The following is an 18,821-nucleotide window of genomic DNA, read 5'->3' as shown; positions in this document are numbered from 1 at the left end:
GATTTAGATATCGTGTCATGTGCAGAGTGGAAACAGGGGGCACCAGAATGGTGGTTGTTTCTCAGTAGCCATAGTTTACTCATGAAAACTAAAAACAAAACGCAAAAATCACAGCTCAGTGACACATTTTTGAAATGTAGCATACTCACATGTATGACCACACGACCACCCCTACACACAAATTAGATACATAGATACATACAGAAATGCAAATATACATAGATAGATAGATAGATACCCTACTTATCTACCTACACACACACACACACACACACACACACACAACACACACACACATCAATCTCACCTTCTCCCTCACTGTTCATCACTGTTGTCTTCGTCGTTTTCTGTTAACATTCTAAAATTCAAATTTTCCTATGCTGTATCCTACTCCTAACAAAGAACCTTTTTAAGAAGAAAAACATTCAAACGGGGGAAAAGGCACACACACACATCTAGTACTACAACTTCACAATCTACAAAAGGATTCAATCAGCTTAACTTAAAATGACCCAGGTCAAGCCAGACACACCCAGCCTGTGTATAGTAAATACATTTATGGATGATACTTTAAATGAACACACTTTGACCTAATTATGAAGATAACGGTAATCTCTGAAAACCAATCCACGTAGTTTAATACATTCTGATAATACAAACTTTCAAATAAATAATCAAACAATCAAGCTGATATAAATGATAAGTAATTGATAAATGAGGACAAAAGAGATAGTCTGAGATAAAAGAGCAAAACTCATCTATTGGTATTGGTAGTATGGTGTTGGAATTGGTATAAATATTCTGTTGATTTTGAATATATTCTAACTTGAAACCATTCCCCTTACAACCTACTGGCGTTTTAGGCCTTTCCATGGCATTTTGTACCTATGTTGTAAAATTGCGAGACGTTCAATATTGGCCACTCTTTAAAAAGAGAAGACAAACGGAAAGGGAGGGGGGGGGGTATACAATAAAGAAACATAAGTAAATAATGGCGTCTTCTACATCACATTCTAGAAGAAATTCCTCTCATTGACAAGTTAAATCTCGGTAGATGTAACTGGAACTAGGTTTTCCTAATCGTTGTGTTATCTGTATTGTTGTACTTGTCATTGAAGAATACGCGATTACCTCATTTTCACTAGTCAGAGTTACAATATATAAATTTTCTAACTAAAGCAATGAAATATATTAGGGTCGTCTGTTAAGGTTCACCGTAAAGAGATCAGTGGTTTTACAACGATGGATTGCCAGTATACTTAAACATCCAACACAAAATATTACAACATAAATCAATGCTTCAAGTCTATTTACACACCGACATCAAGCAAGTGTACATAATACCGTCAACTACAAGACGAACACCGTGTAATCAGTCTATTTAGAATGATTGAACCGTTAAATATTAAAGTATGGTTCATTATTCAACTCTTAAAAAGGCGAAAAGTTACAGCTACCGGAAATAAATACCTTTCTTCCGACTGAATTCCAACTAATCCGAAATCATTTGTACGTACAAGGCAACTAATCATGGGACCAGAGAGGCTACTGATCGACTCTAGGCAAAACTTGAATGTGTTCATATGTAACGTACGTATCGCTAGGAGCCAAACGAACATACGCACACAGCAAACGGAAAGTTGGAAACCGACATGGCATTCATTCAGACACAGTGCTAATACACAGAATTACTTTATATAGTGTAAATGGTGGCTAGATGTAATATTCATTCATGACAGGTTATTGGCTGCTTTCTCCAAGTTGTCAGCAACAAAGGTTATGTTTTAATTGTGTAACATTGAAAAGCACGGGTACTACAGGGCATCTTTAAGAGTACATGTAATACACACTGCTTTAAATGAAGTGTAAAGGATGACATTTATGGAGAGTGTCGTCTTGTTTATTTAATAGTTAACTGGCTTTCAAGAACTCGTTTCTGACACGCAATGTAAAGAATTTAACCACAACACACAGGGATAAACTTGAAAAAATGTAGTCGTTTGTTTGCCTGTCTGTCCTCCCTCTACCTCTCTCTCTGCCTATCTCGTCCCTCCACTCTTCCCGTCTGTCTGTCTGTCTGTCTGTCTGTCTGTCTGTCTGTCTGTCTGTCTGTCTGTCTGTCTGTCTGTCTGTCTGTCTGTCTGTCTGTCTGTCTGTCTGTCGATTGACACATTGATGATTTATATTGAGAATTTATTTAATATCCATGGAAACTGATAAAACATATCCGCAAATAGACACACTTCATATAGTAGCTTGCACTGTATAAGAGACAATGAACTTGGAATTTGTTTTCATAACATATCCTGAAAGCGATTATTGGAAATTAGAATAATCTAAACAGCTTGAGGCAACCTTTCAATAAATGTGTAACTAGCTAACAACAGAAAAAGAGAGCGAATGTTTGCACCGTAAAGATTTATAAGTACTTTAGTATCGAATAAACGTCACGTCAGTTCCGTTTCCCAGTCCCATTGCACTCTGGGAGGCGGCAATCAACGACGCGTCAATGGCATTGTTGACTTTTACAGTATATTCTATATACCTACATCCCATCCTCATTGTCTTGCCAATTAGTGAGCATTTGTTATATGGGTACTTTTGCCAGACAGTCGTTTTTGTTTGACTAAGTCATTTACCCTATGGTAATGTACATACATACAATGGAATAAGTGTAAATAACAATAACCACTAACAACCAGAGCTGAGGTAAGAGTATCATGAAGAGAAAATCAAATTATTAAAAAAAAGGAAAAAAGGGAAGACTATGATTCAAGTAGCGTGAGACTACAACAAAGGATTCCACCATCTATCATATGATAGATCATAGACCCTTCACCGTCTGTGGTTTGATTCAGTGTTTATTCTAGATATCAGGCTTCTAGCCGAGATTTATCACAAAATGTATTCTTCTTATCTCCTGTATTATGAAAAACAGGTAATAAATATCTGCTGTCATGCTATATTACTGTAAAATGAATATGATTATATTTGTTATATTCTTTATGCTGTCAAATATCATAAATCATCACACTGGCCAGACTTGTTTAATGACGTCATATTATGTTGGTGATAAAATCGATATAGAAAGTAATCACACCTATAAGACGTTGAATGGTTGGTAGCGTGAGAAAAGAAGTGTGGTTCGAAATTAAACATAAAAGAATGGACTTGTAAGTTTCTTTCTGTTGGCATAGTGAGAGAATGTCATCAATTTGCAACTCATTTTTTGTGTGTGCAAGTCCAAATATATCACTGTCATGATGTCCCATGTCTGTATTTTGAATATAGCATTGTGACTGTGATTGAGACTGTGGCATTATTAGACTTGGGTTGTGGCACGTGCACACACTTCAAGGCCATTTGATCTTTCTTACCACGTGATCACAACTTACACTGGATAATGTATATTACAACTATTTTATCAACATTGAACGCACTCTAGTATTTCAAACTCCAATATCATCTGTATCCTTTATTTTGCCAGCGTTACAAAGGGGTCCCAGTGTTCTTTAGTATTTGGGGAAAGGTTCAGATGACGCTGTTGTTCCTGGATCAGACACTGTTCAATGCAATATGGTTATTTCTTTGTTGACTGACAGAAATAACATATAGATGTACGTTCTTTACATGTTATAATCAACCTGATGATGCTCTGTTAACAGGGTGAAAGCTAGTCAAAACTTTTGCAAACCAGGTTTATTGAGACCATCCAGTTCTTAATTGTGTTTTTGTAATCATATGTATTCACCCTTTTCCACAAATATATTGGAAATTACATGTTTGAACTAGCAAAAGTGCGAAAAGTACTGTCTCAAGTTTTGAAAATCGAAATGTAAACACTGAATTGTTTTATATTCGATTGATCGGCAGTTCTTACCGTAATTCCATGTTACAGTCTGAGTTGATAATATTAAAAACATTAAAGTCACGGGGGTTATTATGCATTTGAAAAACTGAGGGGATTCGCGTTGACAAAATATCTCACACATAGATCAGACGGGAAACCGATACCAAATTCCAAAAAATCTCACCACTTCTTCACAATTTTGCGATGTTGAGATGACAAATCAAAGTACAGTGTCACACACATGAACTATAGTCTGAATGTGTCGCTGAGATTAACCAGACAACGCAAACAAACGTTACGTGATTCACACTTCAACCGTTCACCAGTACTCGTTAACGTGCGACAAAAAACACAAATCCTCAAGTTCTCACTCAACATTCATATCTCGGCGTTGATATTTTACTTATCTATCATAAAACCCAGGAGATGTTTTTAACGACTGGAAAAACCATAAACCACGGTTGCTATGGACGCCAAGTTATATTCAATCGCCACTTATCAAAATATAATGAACTCTAGAGTAGTTATAAATTATTGACGTTCCTTTACTGTTGAATTGCAAACCAAAGCTCGTTATTTTCCTTTCTTTGCCACTTGAACATGAATTTTATGGGAATTAGCATGAACCATTCAACTTAAATGTACTGAAATGTGAGTCTAAACAATTTAAGTTTGAAATTGACACCTATGTCATAAATGAACCTTGAAAATTAATCAAAAGAGAGAAAAGTCAAAGACGCTCAGACGGTGAGACATTAATGTTATTAAATGTACAATCATGATCAATTTTGACACATTTTAACACAAATTTACTGGAATTGATATGTATGTTGAAACTAAGCGGCCAGGTTGGATTTTGCGATAACTTTCCAGTGACCAACGATTACATTGAGAACGTTGGCATTGTCAATTCAGAAGTACACCGATTCATCGCTCTTTATATCAAACCACTGTTATGAACTCGACACCGAGTTCATCGTGTTCCCTATGTATGTATTCCTTGTTTTGTGATGCTTTGAACTCAGGGCAAAACTGTTTGTGTGCGTTCCTATTGACGGCAACAAACCACGCGTTAAAGTTTAATTTAATCATCACACTAGCAGGTCGCCTTTCGTCGTGTTATTTTATTCATAAGGATATCACACACAACATACATGCAAAGGTTAAAGGTCAGGATGATACGTGTATTAATATGATAATTCATTTATTAAAATCACGAGTAAAGTCATTAGATATGCTTCATATTAATAAATATGTTTATTTCATATTTCTTACAGATATTAACGCACGCAAATCAGCAATTACAATAACTGCGTTAATATATTTCAGCATAATATATAAAAGTGTCCTATGTGTTATAAGAATTTACATGGGATAGATACCTTGTAAATTTCTCGCTATCCGTTCCATATTCGTGTGTCACCCAGACAGAGCGATAATCTTTTGAAATGATAGACACAAGTGTGTTGACTTTGGCCTCTAGAATGAGGTTATTATGATTTGATCTTTAATTCGTCTATACGGTGAATCAATATTGTGTTTGCTTTATGTCTTCAGAGACACTGCGATTCTAACACGAACAAGTTGTTGTTACATGTATGTTGTATACTCTTGCGGCATTACAGTCTTTGATAAAAAAGAACTCTTTTGTAATATCCTTGGGTGTTTTAATATTTTATGACCTTAGTTAAGCTCTCCGAGGCTTGATTAGCAGTTTTTGATCGATGGAAACTTTCACGATTCAATGGTTACCAGGGGGCGGGTCTATAATGACCCACTCTGTATTGTTTCTTTCATTGGTCTGACCACTTGTTTGCAATAGGAGCGCGCCATCCATAATGGCGTCCATAGCGACGGCCTTGGATACCGCCCATACGCGAAGCCAATATTCATGAGCTGACGCATTCAATTGGCCGATGAAGGTATCCATAAACATAAGTCTTGTTGCGAGGTAGCCGTTGTGTGTACTCCATTAGATTAGGTCTTGTCGAGTCGAATCAGTCGACATTACCACATGTAAGCTTGATATCCTGAGTCTTCTCACCAGGATCAACCAGTTCTTTCCGAAACACGGGAGTTGTTCAGTAGTTCAAGAACAAGACTTACACGGAAGTGAAGTAAGGAACTTTTCTTGAGAAGTTTTCTGAAACGAACCGATCATTTCTGACTGCCTACACCCTGTTGAAACGATTAGGACTTTGACACCGGTTGACAAACAAAGCTAGAATCATGCAGGATTACTACGGACAAACTATGACGGCGAGTTACTTCTCCGGTCCCAAAGCTGGTACCGGAGCAACCTTTCTACCACCACTAGAGAGTACCATGCAAGCTTCTTACAAGAGCTACGCACCGCCATTTATAGTTAGTCAGTCGCTAAATTTACCATGGAAGCCCAGCACTTATTACAGAGGTGCCAACAAGTTGAGCCCACTAAGTCAGAGCGCACCTCCCACCAACCCTAGTATACTTAGCCGCGACGATGCAGTTTACAGAGTTCCTCCAATGGTGCCTTCAAATCGCACAGCCTTGTTCTCAAAGTATACACCTACAGAATGGTTCAAGAGTAACAACACCAATTACCGAACCTCAGATATGACAAGAAGCGCAGCAATGCGACTCCGTGATGAGAACGTCCGCATCGCCCACGAGACAGACGCCAGAACTGTGAAGACACAACTAGAATCAAGCAAGAACCTCGGTTCAAGAATCACCGACATCAACTTCTGGAAGTCCGAATTGCACAATGAAATTGATGAGATGCAGAAAGAAATCAACGACCTGGCGGCCTGGAAGAAGAGGACGGAACATGCCCTGAGGGAAACTGAGGGACCCCTTGCAATCGCACAGGAGTGTCTTTTCTCCAGAGAAAAGAGACAGGGCATCGACATGGTTAATGATGCAGTTGAGAAACAACTTCTAAGGGTAAGATCATGATGAAGTTCAAAGTCAAATTGAATGTATATTTTATTTCCAAAACGAGACAGTATGAATTTCTCATCTGGGTGATAAGTGATTATTAGTCTGCATGCCAATCGACTCTGTTGGTATCCAAACATTTCTATTCACATGTTCATTACCCGCCAGTTTCTATGAATTACCATGACAATTACCGACACAACCTCCCTCATACAAGTTCATTACCATGATCACCACGACCAATTAGTTCAGTATTGTCCATCAAAGTGTAAGCACCTACCAAATTTACACCATTTTTAAGCCAGTAAAACAGACTCGTCTGTGGTAGAACCCATGTTTTATTACATTATGGGCGACGTTCATCGATTAAACACACACAAACAAACAAACTCGACGGACAGACGCTTGGGTTACGCGTGTACATTTCCCCTTGTACAATCTATTCAGCAGACCGACACAAATGGACGTAAAGATTTCTATATTAACATCACTTGATATTAACAAACATGCCCGTCAAATAAAATGGCATTAATCAGGCAAAGTTTACCGCAAAGTGGAATAACCTCTCATGAACAAGCACTTCATTGTAGCAAATGTTCAAATGTCCCTTTTCAATTTCCTTTGTGTTGTAGGAGGTAGCCACCATCAAGCATTCCCAGGACCACTTGAGGAAGATGATTGACCGCTCTGCAGCCCAGCTCAGGTATATATTACCACTAAAAAATCATGTATTTTGGAATAACATTTCCCTGTCATTTTAAAGCGTGTCGAGTACGATTAGATTCGATCCGAGTCAATATGTATATTTCATGAATTTGAAAGGTGTTCACATATACATTAATAACGACGTTATACATATTTATATAGTACCATTTACTATAACTGCTATAACTATAACTAACGTTTGATGGTTAACGTTATAATAGCATCACTACCAGCATAATCACCTTCATTTATATAATTGAATGAAACAAGCAATAAGCTTATAATAATTTCAATGTAATCAATGAAATGGATCAGCCATCACCTGCTTGTGTATGTTTCATCTTCATTCTATAAGCTATCTTGTGCACGCGACTCACCACCTGACACATCTCAACTTTACACCATGATGATAGACTAAGATGTCAGGTAAATTGAGGTTACTCATAAATCACCAATTTAATCACTTCAACAATACAAAACAGCCATTAACTTCTCTGTCATAATATTAAGAAAATTAGTGAGTATAGTTTGTAATATTTCATCGTAAACGAGACATAGCCACGAATATTCCACAGGATATAAACAGAGAAACAGAAAAATGTAACGTTGATCAGGACTAATTGACAGAAACACCCGAAACTAACGCCATTTTTATTTCTCCGCACTCTACTGGACATGTCAGAAAAAAACGGTGTATATTTCATCGCATTTATACCGGTATGACCCCATGACCTTCAAGGTCCTCTAGGCTTTACGGCTTTGTCTTCCATCAAAATCTCATTGACATTAACCTAAGAGTGGCAACACGTTTTGATTATCGTCAGAATTTAATCATTCTAGAGGTAGAGAATACAGAAAACAACGTGGGACTGACAATCCCATTGTAAAATATAAAATACCAAGTATTTCAAAGGTCACTGACTTGATTGATAATATGTCGTATCTTACGTGCCTGTAGCGTCTGGGTCAAACGACCACTCTGTGTACTATATAACAATACTTACAAATACACAAAAATTATTTCTTATAGGCTTTGAAAATATAAAACAAGACTACTTCAATGTTATTCTAGAGTCTAATAGGAAAGAAATTCCTGTCTTCATGTCTGTCTCATCATTGCCTCAATTTGTCCGTTGCTAAGCGAAACGCACAGCGTGCCTAGCAATGTTGAAGTACTTTTTGTCACCGTCTGCAAATGAAGTCATATTTTAACATCTGTACCTGACATACCAATATACTTGCAATCAATGGTGTACTTGGTTGTTGTACGTTACATATATCAAACACTGCACTGCAATCGGGGAATTTATGGCCGACAGTTGTCCTTAGCAACGGGTCGACTAGGCTTACCTGTGTCTGTAAGAAGTCTTTTCAGGACAGTATAGTACATTTTTCTACATAAATAACGTATACGGCCGAGGTCGAAACTGTACCATTGATGTCTGATTTTTTACGATCATGTTCTATGCTTTTTCGTTTAACCCCGAGCCGCTAACAGAACAAAGCCAGAAGTCTTATTTCCACCGTTTATGCATCACAACAATACAAATGTGCTAGTGTATAGGTAATGCATAATGCGGTCAGGGTCGGTCATGTAATGTACATGTTAGAAAATCCCCCCTCACATATATACGAAAGTGTACCTACAACATAATCTAACACCTGCATGCCTTGATAAATTTCAAAATTTGTATGTAGTGCACGTTTTGCCTACTACAGTACAAATAACCAGATTAGAACAATATCGAGTTCTTTTCAGAATAGAATGAATAGCAATGTCATGAAAAGCAACTACTCAAACAGAAATATATCGAATTTTCTGTACGATCTAACAGTCTGTAAAACCTCCCACAAACTGTGTATTGTGAATTTGCAGTCCCACGGTTTGACATGATCATGAAACCTTATAATCCGGTGCCAATTATCCAATATTATAAATGAGAAAAATATTGACGTTTTACTGAGGAAAATGTTAATTGGTGCATGACGGAAAACAGTGCAATGTTAATGAATACAATGAGTAATTAAAGAGAGATGATATTTACAGGCAATTGGTACAAAGATAATTATTGCAATGGATTGTGAAACAGCAAAGAGACATCAATAGCATTTCCGTTTTTGAAATAATCATCAGATGTACAACTTTCGATTTAGAAAAAAACCATCCATCTGCAGTGTTCGAACGTACTTGTATCTAAGCGATCTATTTGTCTACAAAGCGCGTAATTACTGAATACCTTGGTATTCGTGTGATGCGAGGAATGAGAAACATCGACAGTTTTGTTGACATTTCGCACATAGAACGAACAGTGTTTATTTCACTCCAAGAATTCAATTTCCTTTCAGACAGACTTTAATGAATTTTATAGGATCTATTTCACCAACTCTCGTCCACTCATAGTAAACATTCTATTTGTTGCAATTGTTAACTATTTTTTAGCGTTACCCAAAATAAGTCTCAAATATTTGACAATTATTTGCTTGGTATGTAGTATAGCATTGCTATGTCAACTTTGAACATACCTTTTCAATGTCTTGACTTTGGGCTTGTGGGTTTATTTCGGCTGTCATAATGTTTGGTTACGTAACTCGGTCGATCGATAGAACACCTTGCCAGAGAATAAAACCGGTGTCGTAATTGAACAAGAGTAAACACAACAAACCAACCGACAACAAAAGATGCCATGTCAAGTTAGATGCAGGCGTATCATCAGATATTTAACGAAAAGAAAACATTCCGCATCTCAATTAAGTCTTGATCAAACGGTACATTCAAAGTTTCTGTTAGGGTTCACACGTGGTCATGACGGTGGAAACTCAGGAATTTAAACCGATAAGTGCTACATAGCAACGGCGCGTTCGTTCTCCTTAGCAACAATTTGTCAGCTAGACATACTCGAAACATGTGTATTTTCCTCAAGTATTTAGTTTATTATTATTCGTTTGCAAGATAATGATCCCCATAGCAACATCAATCATTGAGAAAAAGATCTTGTAATGGTGCATATAAGAATATATAATTTGTTGGAGACATTTGCCCCCGACTACTTGTGTACGAAATATGAGAAGGCGCGCTTAGAGTCGTGCACTTTCAAGAACTAAGTAGTTTTTTCCTCAATACGCGCTGACAGGTGTAACCATGGCAACTATTGGCAATTTGATTGACTTGAAGGAAAGCTACTAGACTGAAAAATAATTTGCTACAACAGAAATATTTTTTATTGACGGAAATTGACTGATGTGACTAGAATAAATGAACACAGCAATTCATTCTAAACACACAATAGTACAAATGACATTTCAATGCCTATAACATTTGTTAGACTATTTTGCTGCATGTTTCACTCGTCAGCTCATTAATAACTAGTAGAGTAAAGTCTAAAAAGCTCGAAAATGCGATTGAAGCTATGAATGTGTCAAATTTGGCTTTAGAAACTGGAAGCATTCAAGCAATTGGTAATTGTCGATAACTTGGATGTTTGCAACTGTAGAATCCGGTGTAAGTCTATAGTGGTCTGAGGTTTTTTAGTTGTAACAATACAAATTGCCTTAATTTTGCTAATTGGACGTAAATAAGACTTTCAAATCATCGAGCTGTAAAAATCCATGTCTAATGTTTGATTAGTATATAAAATCATACCCATTTTCACGTTCATTAATTGTGTTGTTTTTTTAATTGCAGCATGGATAGAGCTGCCCTGCACGAACTGGAGAAGGATGCTGCAGATAAGTACAAGGCTTTGAACATTGATGCTAGATGTCACCAACTACACAACAACGCACAGGGACTGGCATACCACCGTGGTGTTGAGAGTGTTGACAACACGTAAGTATAACCACTGAGACCCCCCCCCCCCCACATATATAGACTATATACTATATATATATATACACACACACATATATATATATATACATATATAAACTAGTATATATAATATATATAATATATATAAAGCCTTTAGTAGGCACCCACACACACATATATATATATGTGTGTGTGTGTGTGTGTGTGTGTGTGTGTGTGTGTGTGTGTGTGTGTGTGTGTGTGTGTGTGTGTGTGTGTGTGTGTGTGTGTGTGTGTGTAAGTAAGTAAGTAAGTAAGTAAGTAATCTTCGATACCCAAAGTTCGCACGTAGGCTTGGCATTTAAATGTTCACGGAGTACATTTACATATTTACATATTTACATGTACCTGTAGACGTTGTTTAAGGTGATTTGATATGGTCATGAATTGTTGAAATGGATACTCCTATAGTTGACCAAAACATGTTAAAACATTGCTTTTAAATAGGCCACGGGTAAATTAGATATGCCAACTCCATGAAGCCACACCATGGCAAATAAAGCTGCACGTTATTAACTATGCCAACAACTTCCAACTAATCTTGATCAATTTTATATCTTGGCGACTTGGTGACAGCACCGCTTTGGTCGATATAAAATGAGTCACAACATATATATATACAAACCACATGACACAGGTTGGCATTAATTCAACACATTTCACAACGGCGAGTGTCATTTGCCACTATTCGATTCATGGTATTATATACGGGACAATATGGCAGCCACCATGTGACGTGTTTGGTATATCTTACAGCGTTGCTAGGGAAGTGGTGTCATATCACACTTCCCACGTAGTATTCTATGTGGGACACTAGGAACGCTGCTTTTGTTACAAAACAAAAAAACCCGAATGTCTGTTTACTAATACCGTTCTCTGACTTCTGTAATTTCTTAATTAAAATAGTTTCGCTGTATGTTGTTGCTGATCATTTACACAAACATTTAGTGACTGTGTAAAAAAAATACGACCCACAAATAACTTTCAAAGTTAACCGACATCAATCTTTGAGGTCGTCTAATTGTGTTCGGGCGTACGTTAAGACCGTGATAAAAGTTGGGGATACAAATGTCCACACTTTAACACGTACATACAACTACATCTATGAATCAGCTACTGATCAGGGTCGGCACAATAGCAACATGTTGTGTCACATCTACTACAAAACGAGTACCCCCGTCTACTTTAAGCCTCTCACTGTTTCAATGTATGAAAGAGCATTCTAGAGAACATCATTCGTACAGTGTATTTTAAAAGCTCACAAGTCGCTCTTTTAATCGGTAAGAGATTTACCTCTAATGTATTCTTGCAGGAGTAATTTCACAGACATTCTTTTGTTATTTGCCTTCTGTCCTTTCATCATACTTCACAACGTATTTGAAAGGCATCAACAAAAGAGTAGTGAAATGGGATTAAAGATAAAAACCCAAGGGAAAAGTCGAATGTGTTGAATCGTTGTCAATATTGTTAGCATGATATACGGGTGTGGCATCATCGCCTGCATGAGAGCCGAACTGTGAGATACATATTGAGAAATAATAAGGAGTTGTCGAATACATAATACTAATAAACCCGAAATAAAAAACAACAACAAGTAAATGATGTGAAACCAAAATAAAATAAACAAAAATACAAATGATTTTATATCAATGATTTTTCTAGCCATATGTATTGTATTGAAATGACTTGTTTTTCAATGTATCTTAGAAAATGTAATTCGAAGTTACCACAGCTTGTTTTATATGCGTACGTCGATTCTAATTAAAACATAGCGTTCACACTGAGATTCAATTTAAATTTCCAAAGGGTAAACAAAATTATGAAAGAAAACTGGAGACACAACTATATAGTATAATTGGTGTATCTAAATTTGACAGAACATTGCCATGTTGAGCTAAGATAACGTGTCCCCGCTATCTTCTAGAAATGTTATGTTTACTTTATTAATTAAACACAAAACAGTTACGTTAGTTTACCACCTTTGGTACACACGTTGACAATTCTAAAAACCGGTAACTATATAAAGTATGATCGTTATCTCTATCGTTAGGTAGGGGCGTCCTCACGTCGTATGATACAATTTTTAAATCCAACATCAAATCCCCAAAACCTGATATCCAACCATTGAATGCTGTTTTGACTGCCTCAAAACGTAAAATAATAAAGATATATTTTATGCTTGCTTAGTAAAATATGAAATTGCAGTAATAGATAAAGTTCGTTTTTACTACTGAAATTATCGTGATTCGCACATATGAGTAAAATGAAACGGAGCATACAATGTCAGAAAAGCGATTATCATCATTTCATTTGCACCACCGAATGTTTGGGGAAATCATTCAACTTTTCAAACATCACGACGAATAAATTCATTATCCAGTCGATATGTATGGATGTTATTCACCTAATAAATGACGAGATCTCCCTTGGGATGTTCCAACAACATCACAAAGTTCACAAGAAAAATAAAATGACTCGTATTTGGAGTGCGTATGTTGCTTAGCAACAGACGACGCTTCGATCGATTGGGCATGCAGTTTCCTATGAAATATTAAATTAGTGTCAATTATGCAGACATATAATAGCTATGCCTGTGAGGGACATCAATTATTCAAAATATTTCCCAAACAAATAAAAATGACAAAATTTGATATATGTACGTGGCTGAATTTGAACATGATCAAATTTATTCCTGTTGCCACGCTCATCAAATATTTGATATATATATATATATATAGGTGTATCGATTCTGTACACATTAGACATATAATAATTTGTTTCTCATGGCTTCCATAGCAACAAAAGGTGAAAGTTCAAAATTCAGTACAAAAAGGGTAACAATAAAGCAGGTGTATCCTGTGTCCACAATAGCCTTTTTGTTGTAAATGTCTCACTCGAATAGTTTCTTAGCATAAATCTTTCCCAGTATTTTGCAATTTAATGACGACAAGTCGACATTAGTACTGTTTAGTGTGCTATTTCAAAGCATCCAAGTTATGCCACCGGTGAATCTCAAGTACCTCCTATTATTAGCCACGCGGGGCCCCTGAATTACACCAAATATGCGCAGATAAAATATACCCGTAAGCAATATCCTTTTTTTTGTGCCGTAACGTTACAATATAGAATTGAAAACAAAACACGACAATGTCATAAAATATTAACTCATTCTCCGTTAATTAATCTTATTTCATTGTAGTGTCTCCATCCCTGAAAGCTGGGCTAAATTCACGAACGACAACTTGCTCCGTTCTCAGCGTGAGCGAAACGGCTCCAGGGGATTGCGTGGTGATATTGATGGCGTTCTACAAGAAACTGCCAACGATATGTGGACTCAGTACAATTCTACTAATGTCGCCTTCCAGGGCAGAATTTGTGAGAGTCTGGACGCCAGGAACAACCTCCAGGCACATTTGGCTAAGGTAGGTCAAGAGTGAACTATTTGTTAACGCTGTTCTCGTCCAAAGTGGGTGGGTGGGTGGGTGGGTGAGTGAGTGAGTGAGTGAGTGAGTGAGTGAGTGAGTGGGTGAGTTAGTTAGTTAGTTTACGAGTAAGCAAGCAAGCGATTGAGTGAATGAGTTGTGGGTTGTTGTGGGTGAGAGAGATGAACACGGTAAATAACCGACATCTATATGTTTTGTATCTCCAGGTTCTACAAGAAATCAATGAAATGGAAAACAACATTGAAATGCTACGTAAAGCCATCCATGATAAAACAGCACCACTTCAGGTGGCTCAAAGTCGTCTTGACAACAGAACCTACCGTCCAAATGTTGAATTGTGTGGGGATCAGCCACAACATAGGTATGGACATCATTTGTTGTTTTAAATACATACATACATACATACATACATACATACATACATACATACATACATACATACATACATACATACATACATACATACATACATACATACATACATACATACACACATGCATACATACATACACACATACATACATTCATACATGTACATACATACATACATACATACATACATACATACATATATACATACATACATACATACATACATACATACATACATACATACATACATACATACATACAAACAAACAAACAAACAAACAAACAAAATGTTATATTTTTATTCATATGCAACACGAAGTGTACCTACGATGACATTTTTTAATTCTGAATTCTCTCTAATTTTTGTTACCTTACAGACTTGTCAGGGAAGTTGGTGAAATCTACGAGACTGTTGACATCCTGCAGAACCGTCTGCGTGCTGCAGAGGCTGCCCTGCAAGAACTGGTACGCACCAAGGCCACACTTGAACATGATCTGTCCGTCAAGAACAACAGTCTGTTCATTGACAAAGAGAAGTGCATGGGTACCCGCAGAACATACCCAACAACAACCAAACTGGCTGCCTACAGAGCTACACCATAGAGTAGTGTATACAATTTACAATAATAGCTGGAGCACGGTTTGCAGGCCCAATTCACACTTATCGGTTATAGCGCCCCCATATGTCAGGAATATAGCTTTTATTTTCACCTGGAATAGGAGTGTTTTGTTAACTGTTTTCAAAAATATCACAGATAAACTTTTGTGTTACTTTGAGAAACAGATGAAGTTTTCTCTCTAGAAATGCCTCTTTAAAATTTACATAAACAGGAAAGGAAATGAGAGAGTACAAGCTGATTTTCCGACGATATAAAGCTTTACTGTGGTTTAGCAATATATACACCGAGACGTAAACGTATATCAAAGACTCCTTTCCTAAAAACACTCATTTTTCATTCAGGTCATTAGAGACAAAAACAATATGTTTTAAATATGGTTGAATTTTAGTTCTGTTGACTGAATTTCAACACTGTGATTCCATGATTGAAATGGACAAGTAAATAAAATATTACAAATTTGCAAGCCGATGCTCTAGTTTACTGGTAAAAAAAAAGAACAAAAAAATACCAGCAAACCGGCGAGGGTCACTGGTGACGTAGTAATGAATAAGGTGCTGCTGTAGAGAATGGGTCCTATTTCCCTGAAAATGTTACAAATTTGCTGTTTTAATAATCCACACCACGCGGGTGATAATTCATTAAAATGGCGATATTTTCTAAATGAACGCACGTGACAGTATTGACCAATGGTCGCATTCATTCGGAAAATGTCGTCATTGTGATTTTGCGATGATGGTGCATAATTATGCAATACCTTTTCTAGGGTTCATCTCCGTTGTTTGATACCTTAGAAATGGAATGCCAAAGTTATGCAAGCTTTAAATGTAGTTTTACAGTTTGAAAATTTACCCGAACGATCCACTTGTTGAGTGCCTTTTGCACGTAATATTTGAAATAGCATTGTACATATATATTTCTAATTGACACAAAGTACATGTAGGAGGGGGCAATGAAAGAAAGCGGAATGAAAAGTGAAGGGTATCGACAGGCCAGAAACATAAACCCCCGTTTGCACTGTCACAAAAAAGACACAGTTGAGTTCTACCGAATGTGTGACTCACAACCGCTTACAGTGGAATGTCTGTTTGAGTGTGAACGGGGTTATATGTAAAAAAAATGAACTTGTGTTTTTCTAAACATTATTATAATTTTTCTGTATAAACAGCTTTGGAAGTGTGTCGTTTTGAAACATAATACTTTAAAACGAATTTTTAGTTTTTATCGATTCCGTCCAACTTCTTCGCTGCTCGGAAGAGGAGCTCTTTTCTTGAAAGTACGATCGATTTGATAAAGCTTTTTATCAGTATTTCTTACGAACAGTGCCATAGTGAAATAGTCAGAAAAGCACCTAGAAATGTTTGCATAGTAATTGTAACTAAAACGTTAACAACGACCTCAAATTTACGAACTCGAGCTTCGAATCGGTGGAGAACAGATATATAATGTACAGAATTATTTTTCAACTCAAAATGAGCGCCATTCGTGGGAGACATTTCGAGTTTTGTGTGAACTTTGGCACTGGTCAGAATCACTCGTTTGTGAGAGTTTGTAAGTTCGATATTTCCTCCAATATCAGTATTGTCGACTTCCTTCGAAGTGCATGGACATATATAAAAAAGATTTTATGCCTAAAATGACACGATATTACAACTTGTGTGAATGAGTATCTTATATACACCTTATTTTGGAATGGATTTTGTTTTTATTTTCATTGAGTGCTATTGTTATTGTTACACATATCGTAAAATGAAATAAAAATGCCAATATGATGACGTGGCGTGCTGTGATTGGTTTAAAGGGGTGAGACATACATAAGAAGAGGCATTGATGATGGGTGAATTAATGAATGAATGATGGAATGCATGAATAAATAGATAGATAGATAAATACATGAATGCGTGAATGAATAAATGAATGAATGAGCAAATGAACGAATGAACGAATCTGCTGAGGGCCACAAAAATACTTAATGAAATATTGAGGCATTGGTGATGGGTGAATGAATGAATGGTGGAATGCATGAATAAATAAATAAATAAATAAATAAATAAATGCGTGAATGAATAAATGAATGAATGGACAAATGAACGAGTGAGTGAATGAATGAATGAATGAATGAATCTGCTGAGGGCCACAAAAATTAATAATGAAATATTGATAATAGTAGTAATATCGACAAGTTACATAATACATAATCATCTTAAATTCAAGAAAGTAGTATGTTTATGAATAATTAAAAAAAAAGAGATTCTATTAAAGGCCCACTCCGAATTAGGATTTAAATCTAGGTGTGATATGTGAAGAGAAATTCTAAAACCGGCGGAGCTATAGCAAAAAGTTAGTGCAGAACAAAAGAATGATCCCATGTAATCCTTATTAAGATCACACTAATGTGATGACCAGGGACTGAAATGTGGCCCTTTAAAGATGCTTTGAAAGATGAAAGTGGTCAAACATATAAAAATCGTATGTTTTATTTGACTCGTGTGTGAATTCCATTGACTGATGCCTGCTTTAATTATAGCATATTTACTTTGTGTCAGAGTAACGTTGAGTATCATGTAAAAATGACGTTATTTGCTTTCACGGTTATTAGTTCACATTATCAAAGATAGATATTCATAAGCCTAGAGTCTAGAGTACGGAGTACGTTGTAATGATAAGAGATAGCAAATCGCGCCAACTACGGTGGTTTGCAAATATGTTTTTTTGGCCTTACATCTCTGTAATTGCAAAGCATGGTAAGAGTACGTGCTTATATACTATATTCATGGTTATAATGTCAATCATAGTCGAAGTAGACCATAAACCGATGTATTTGTTACATTTACATAATTATATAAGTATTGTGGATCATTTGAATTCAAGTTGTTGAACAGAATTCGTAACTGCATATGTCGATAGGTAGTGATTTAGCTTAATACTCAATACAATCAATCGAATAATAGCCACATGTATTGTTCCTAAATTGAAAAAAACACACCAGGAGAATCGTTGGGGAAGACAACCTCTGATTTACATACTCAATTCGGTGAGAGAGGGAGGGGGCCGCTATGATGAAGATA

At 36.5% G+C, this 18,821-nt stretch overlaps 1 protein-coding gene across 1 annotated transcript; it reads left to right on the top strand.

The window, feature by feature from the left end:
• Window positions 1–5,806: 5,806 nt before the first annotated feature.
• LOC144435557 (tektin-3-like) lies at window positions 5,807–17,505 on the top strand. The gene is made up of 6 exons (XM_078124144.1): window positions 5,807–6,775; window positions 7,402–7,472; window positions 11,157–11,300; window positions 14,521–14,743; window positions 14,971–15,125; window positions 15,514–17,505. Exons 1-6 carry the CDS (start codon window positions 6,080–6,082, stop codon window positions 15,737–15,739), a joined length of 1,515 nt encoding a protein of 504 aa, XP_077980270.1. The 5' UTR covers window positions 5,807–6,079; the 3' UTR covers window positions 15,740–17,505.
• Window positions 17,506–18,821: the final 1,316 nt, after the last annotated feature.

The sequence above is a fragment of the Glandiceps talaboti genome, chromosome 5, assembly GCF_964340395.1.
Source record: "Glandiceps talaboti chromosome 5, keGlaTala1.1, whole genome shotgun sequence".
Classification (NCBI taxonomy): domain Eukaryota; kingdom Metazoa; phylum Hemichordata; class Enteropneusta; family Spengelidae; genus Glandiceps; species Glandiceps talaboti.
This window is presented reverse-complemented; position numbering and strand designations above follow the sequence as displayed.

What these genes read in the sequence shown, in the direction of transcription:
- LOC144435557 (XM_078124144.1), top strand. Translation starts at nt 6,080, where the DNA reads ATGCAGGATTACTACGGACAAACTATGACGGCGAGTTACTTCTCCGGT. An exon ending in CGCTCTGCAGCCCAGCTCAG is followed by an intron (nt 7,473 to 11,156) that starts GTATATATTACC and finishes TTTTAATTGCAG; the next exon opens with CATGGATAGAGCTGCCCTGC. An exon ending in GTTGAGAGTGTTGACAACAC is followed by an intron (nt 11,301 to 14,520) that starts GTAAGTATAACC and finishes ATTTCATTGTAG; the next exon opens with TGTCTCCATCCCTGAAAGCT.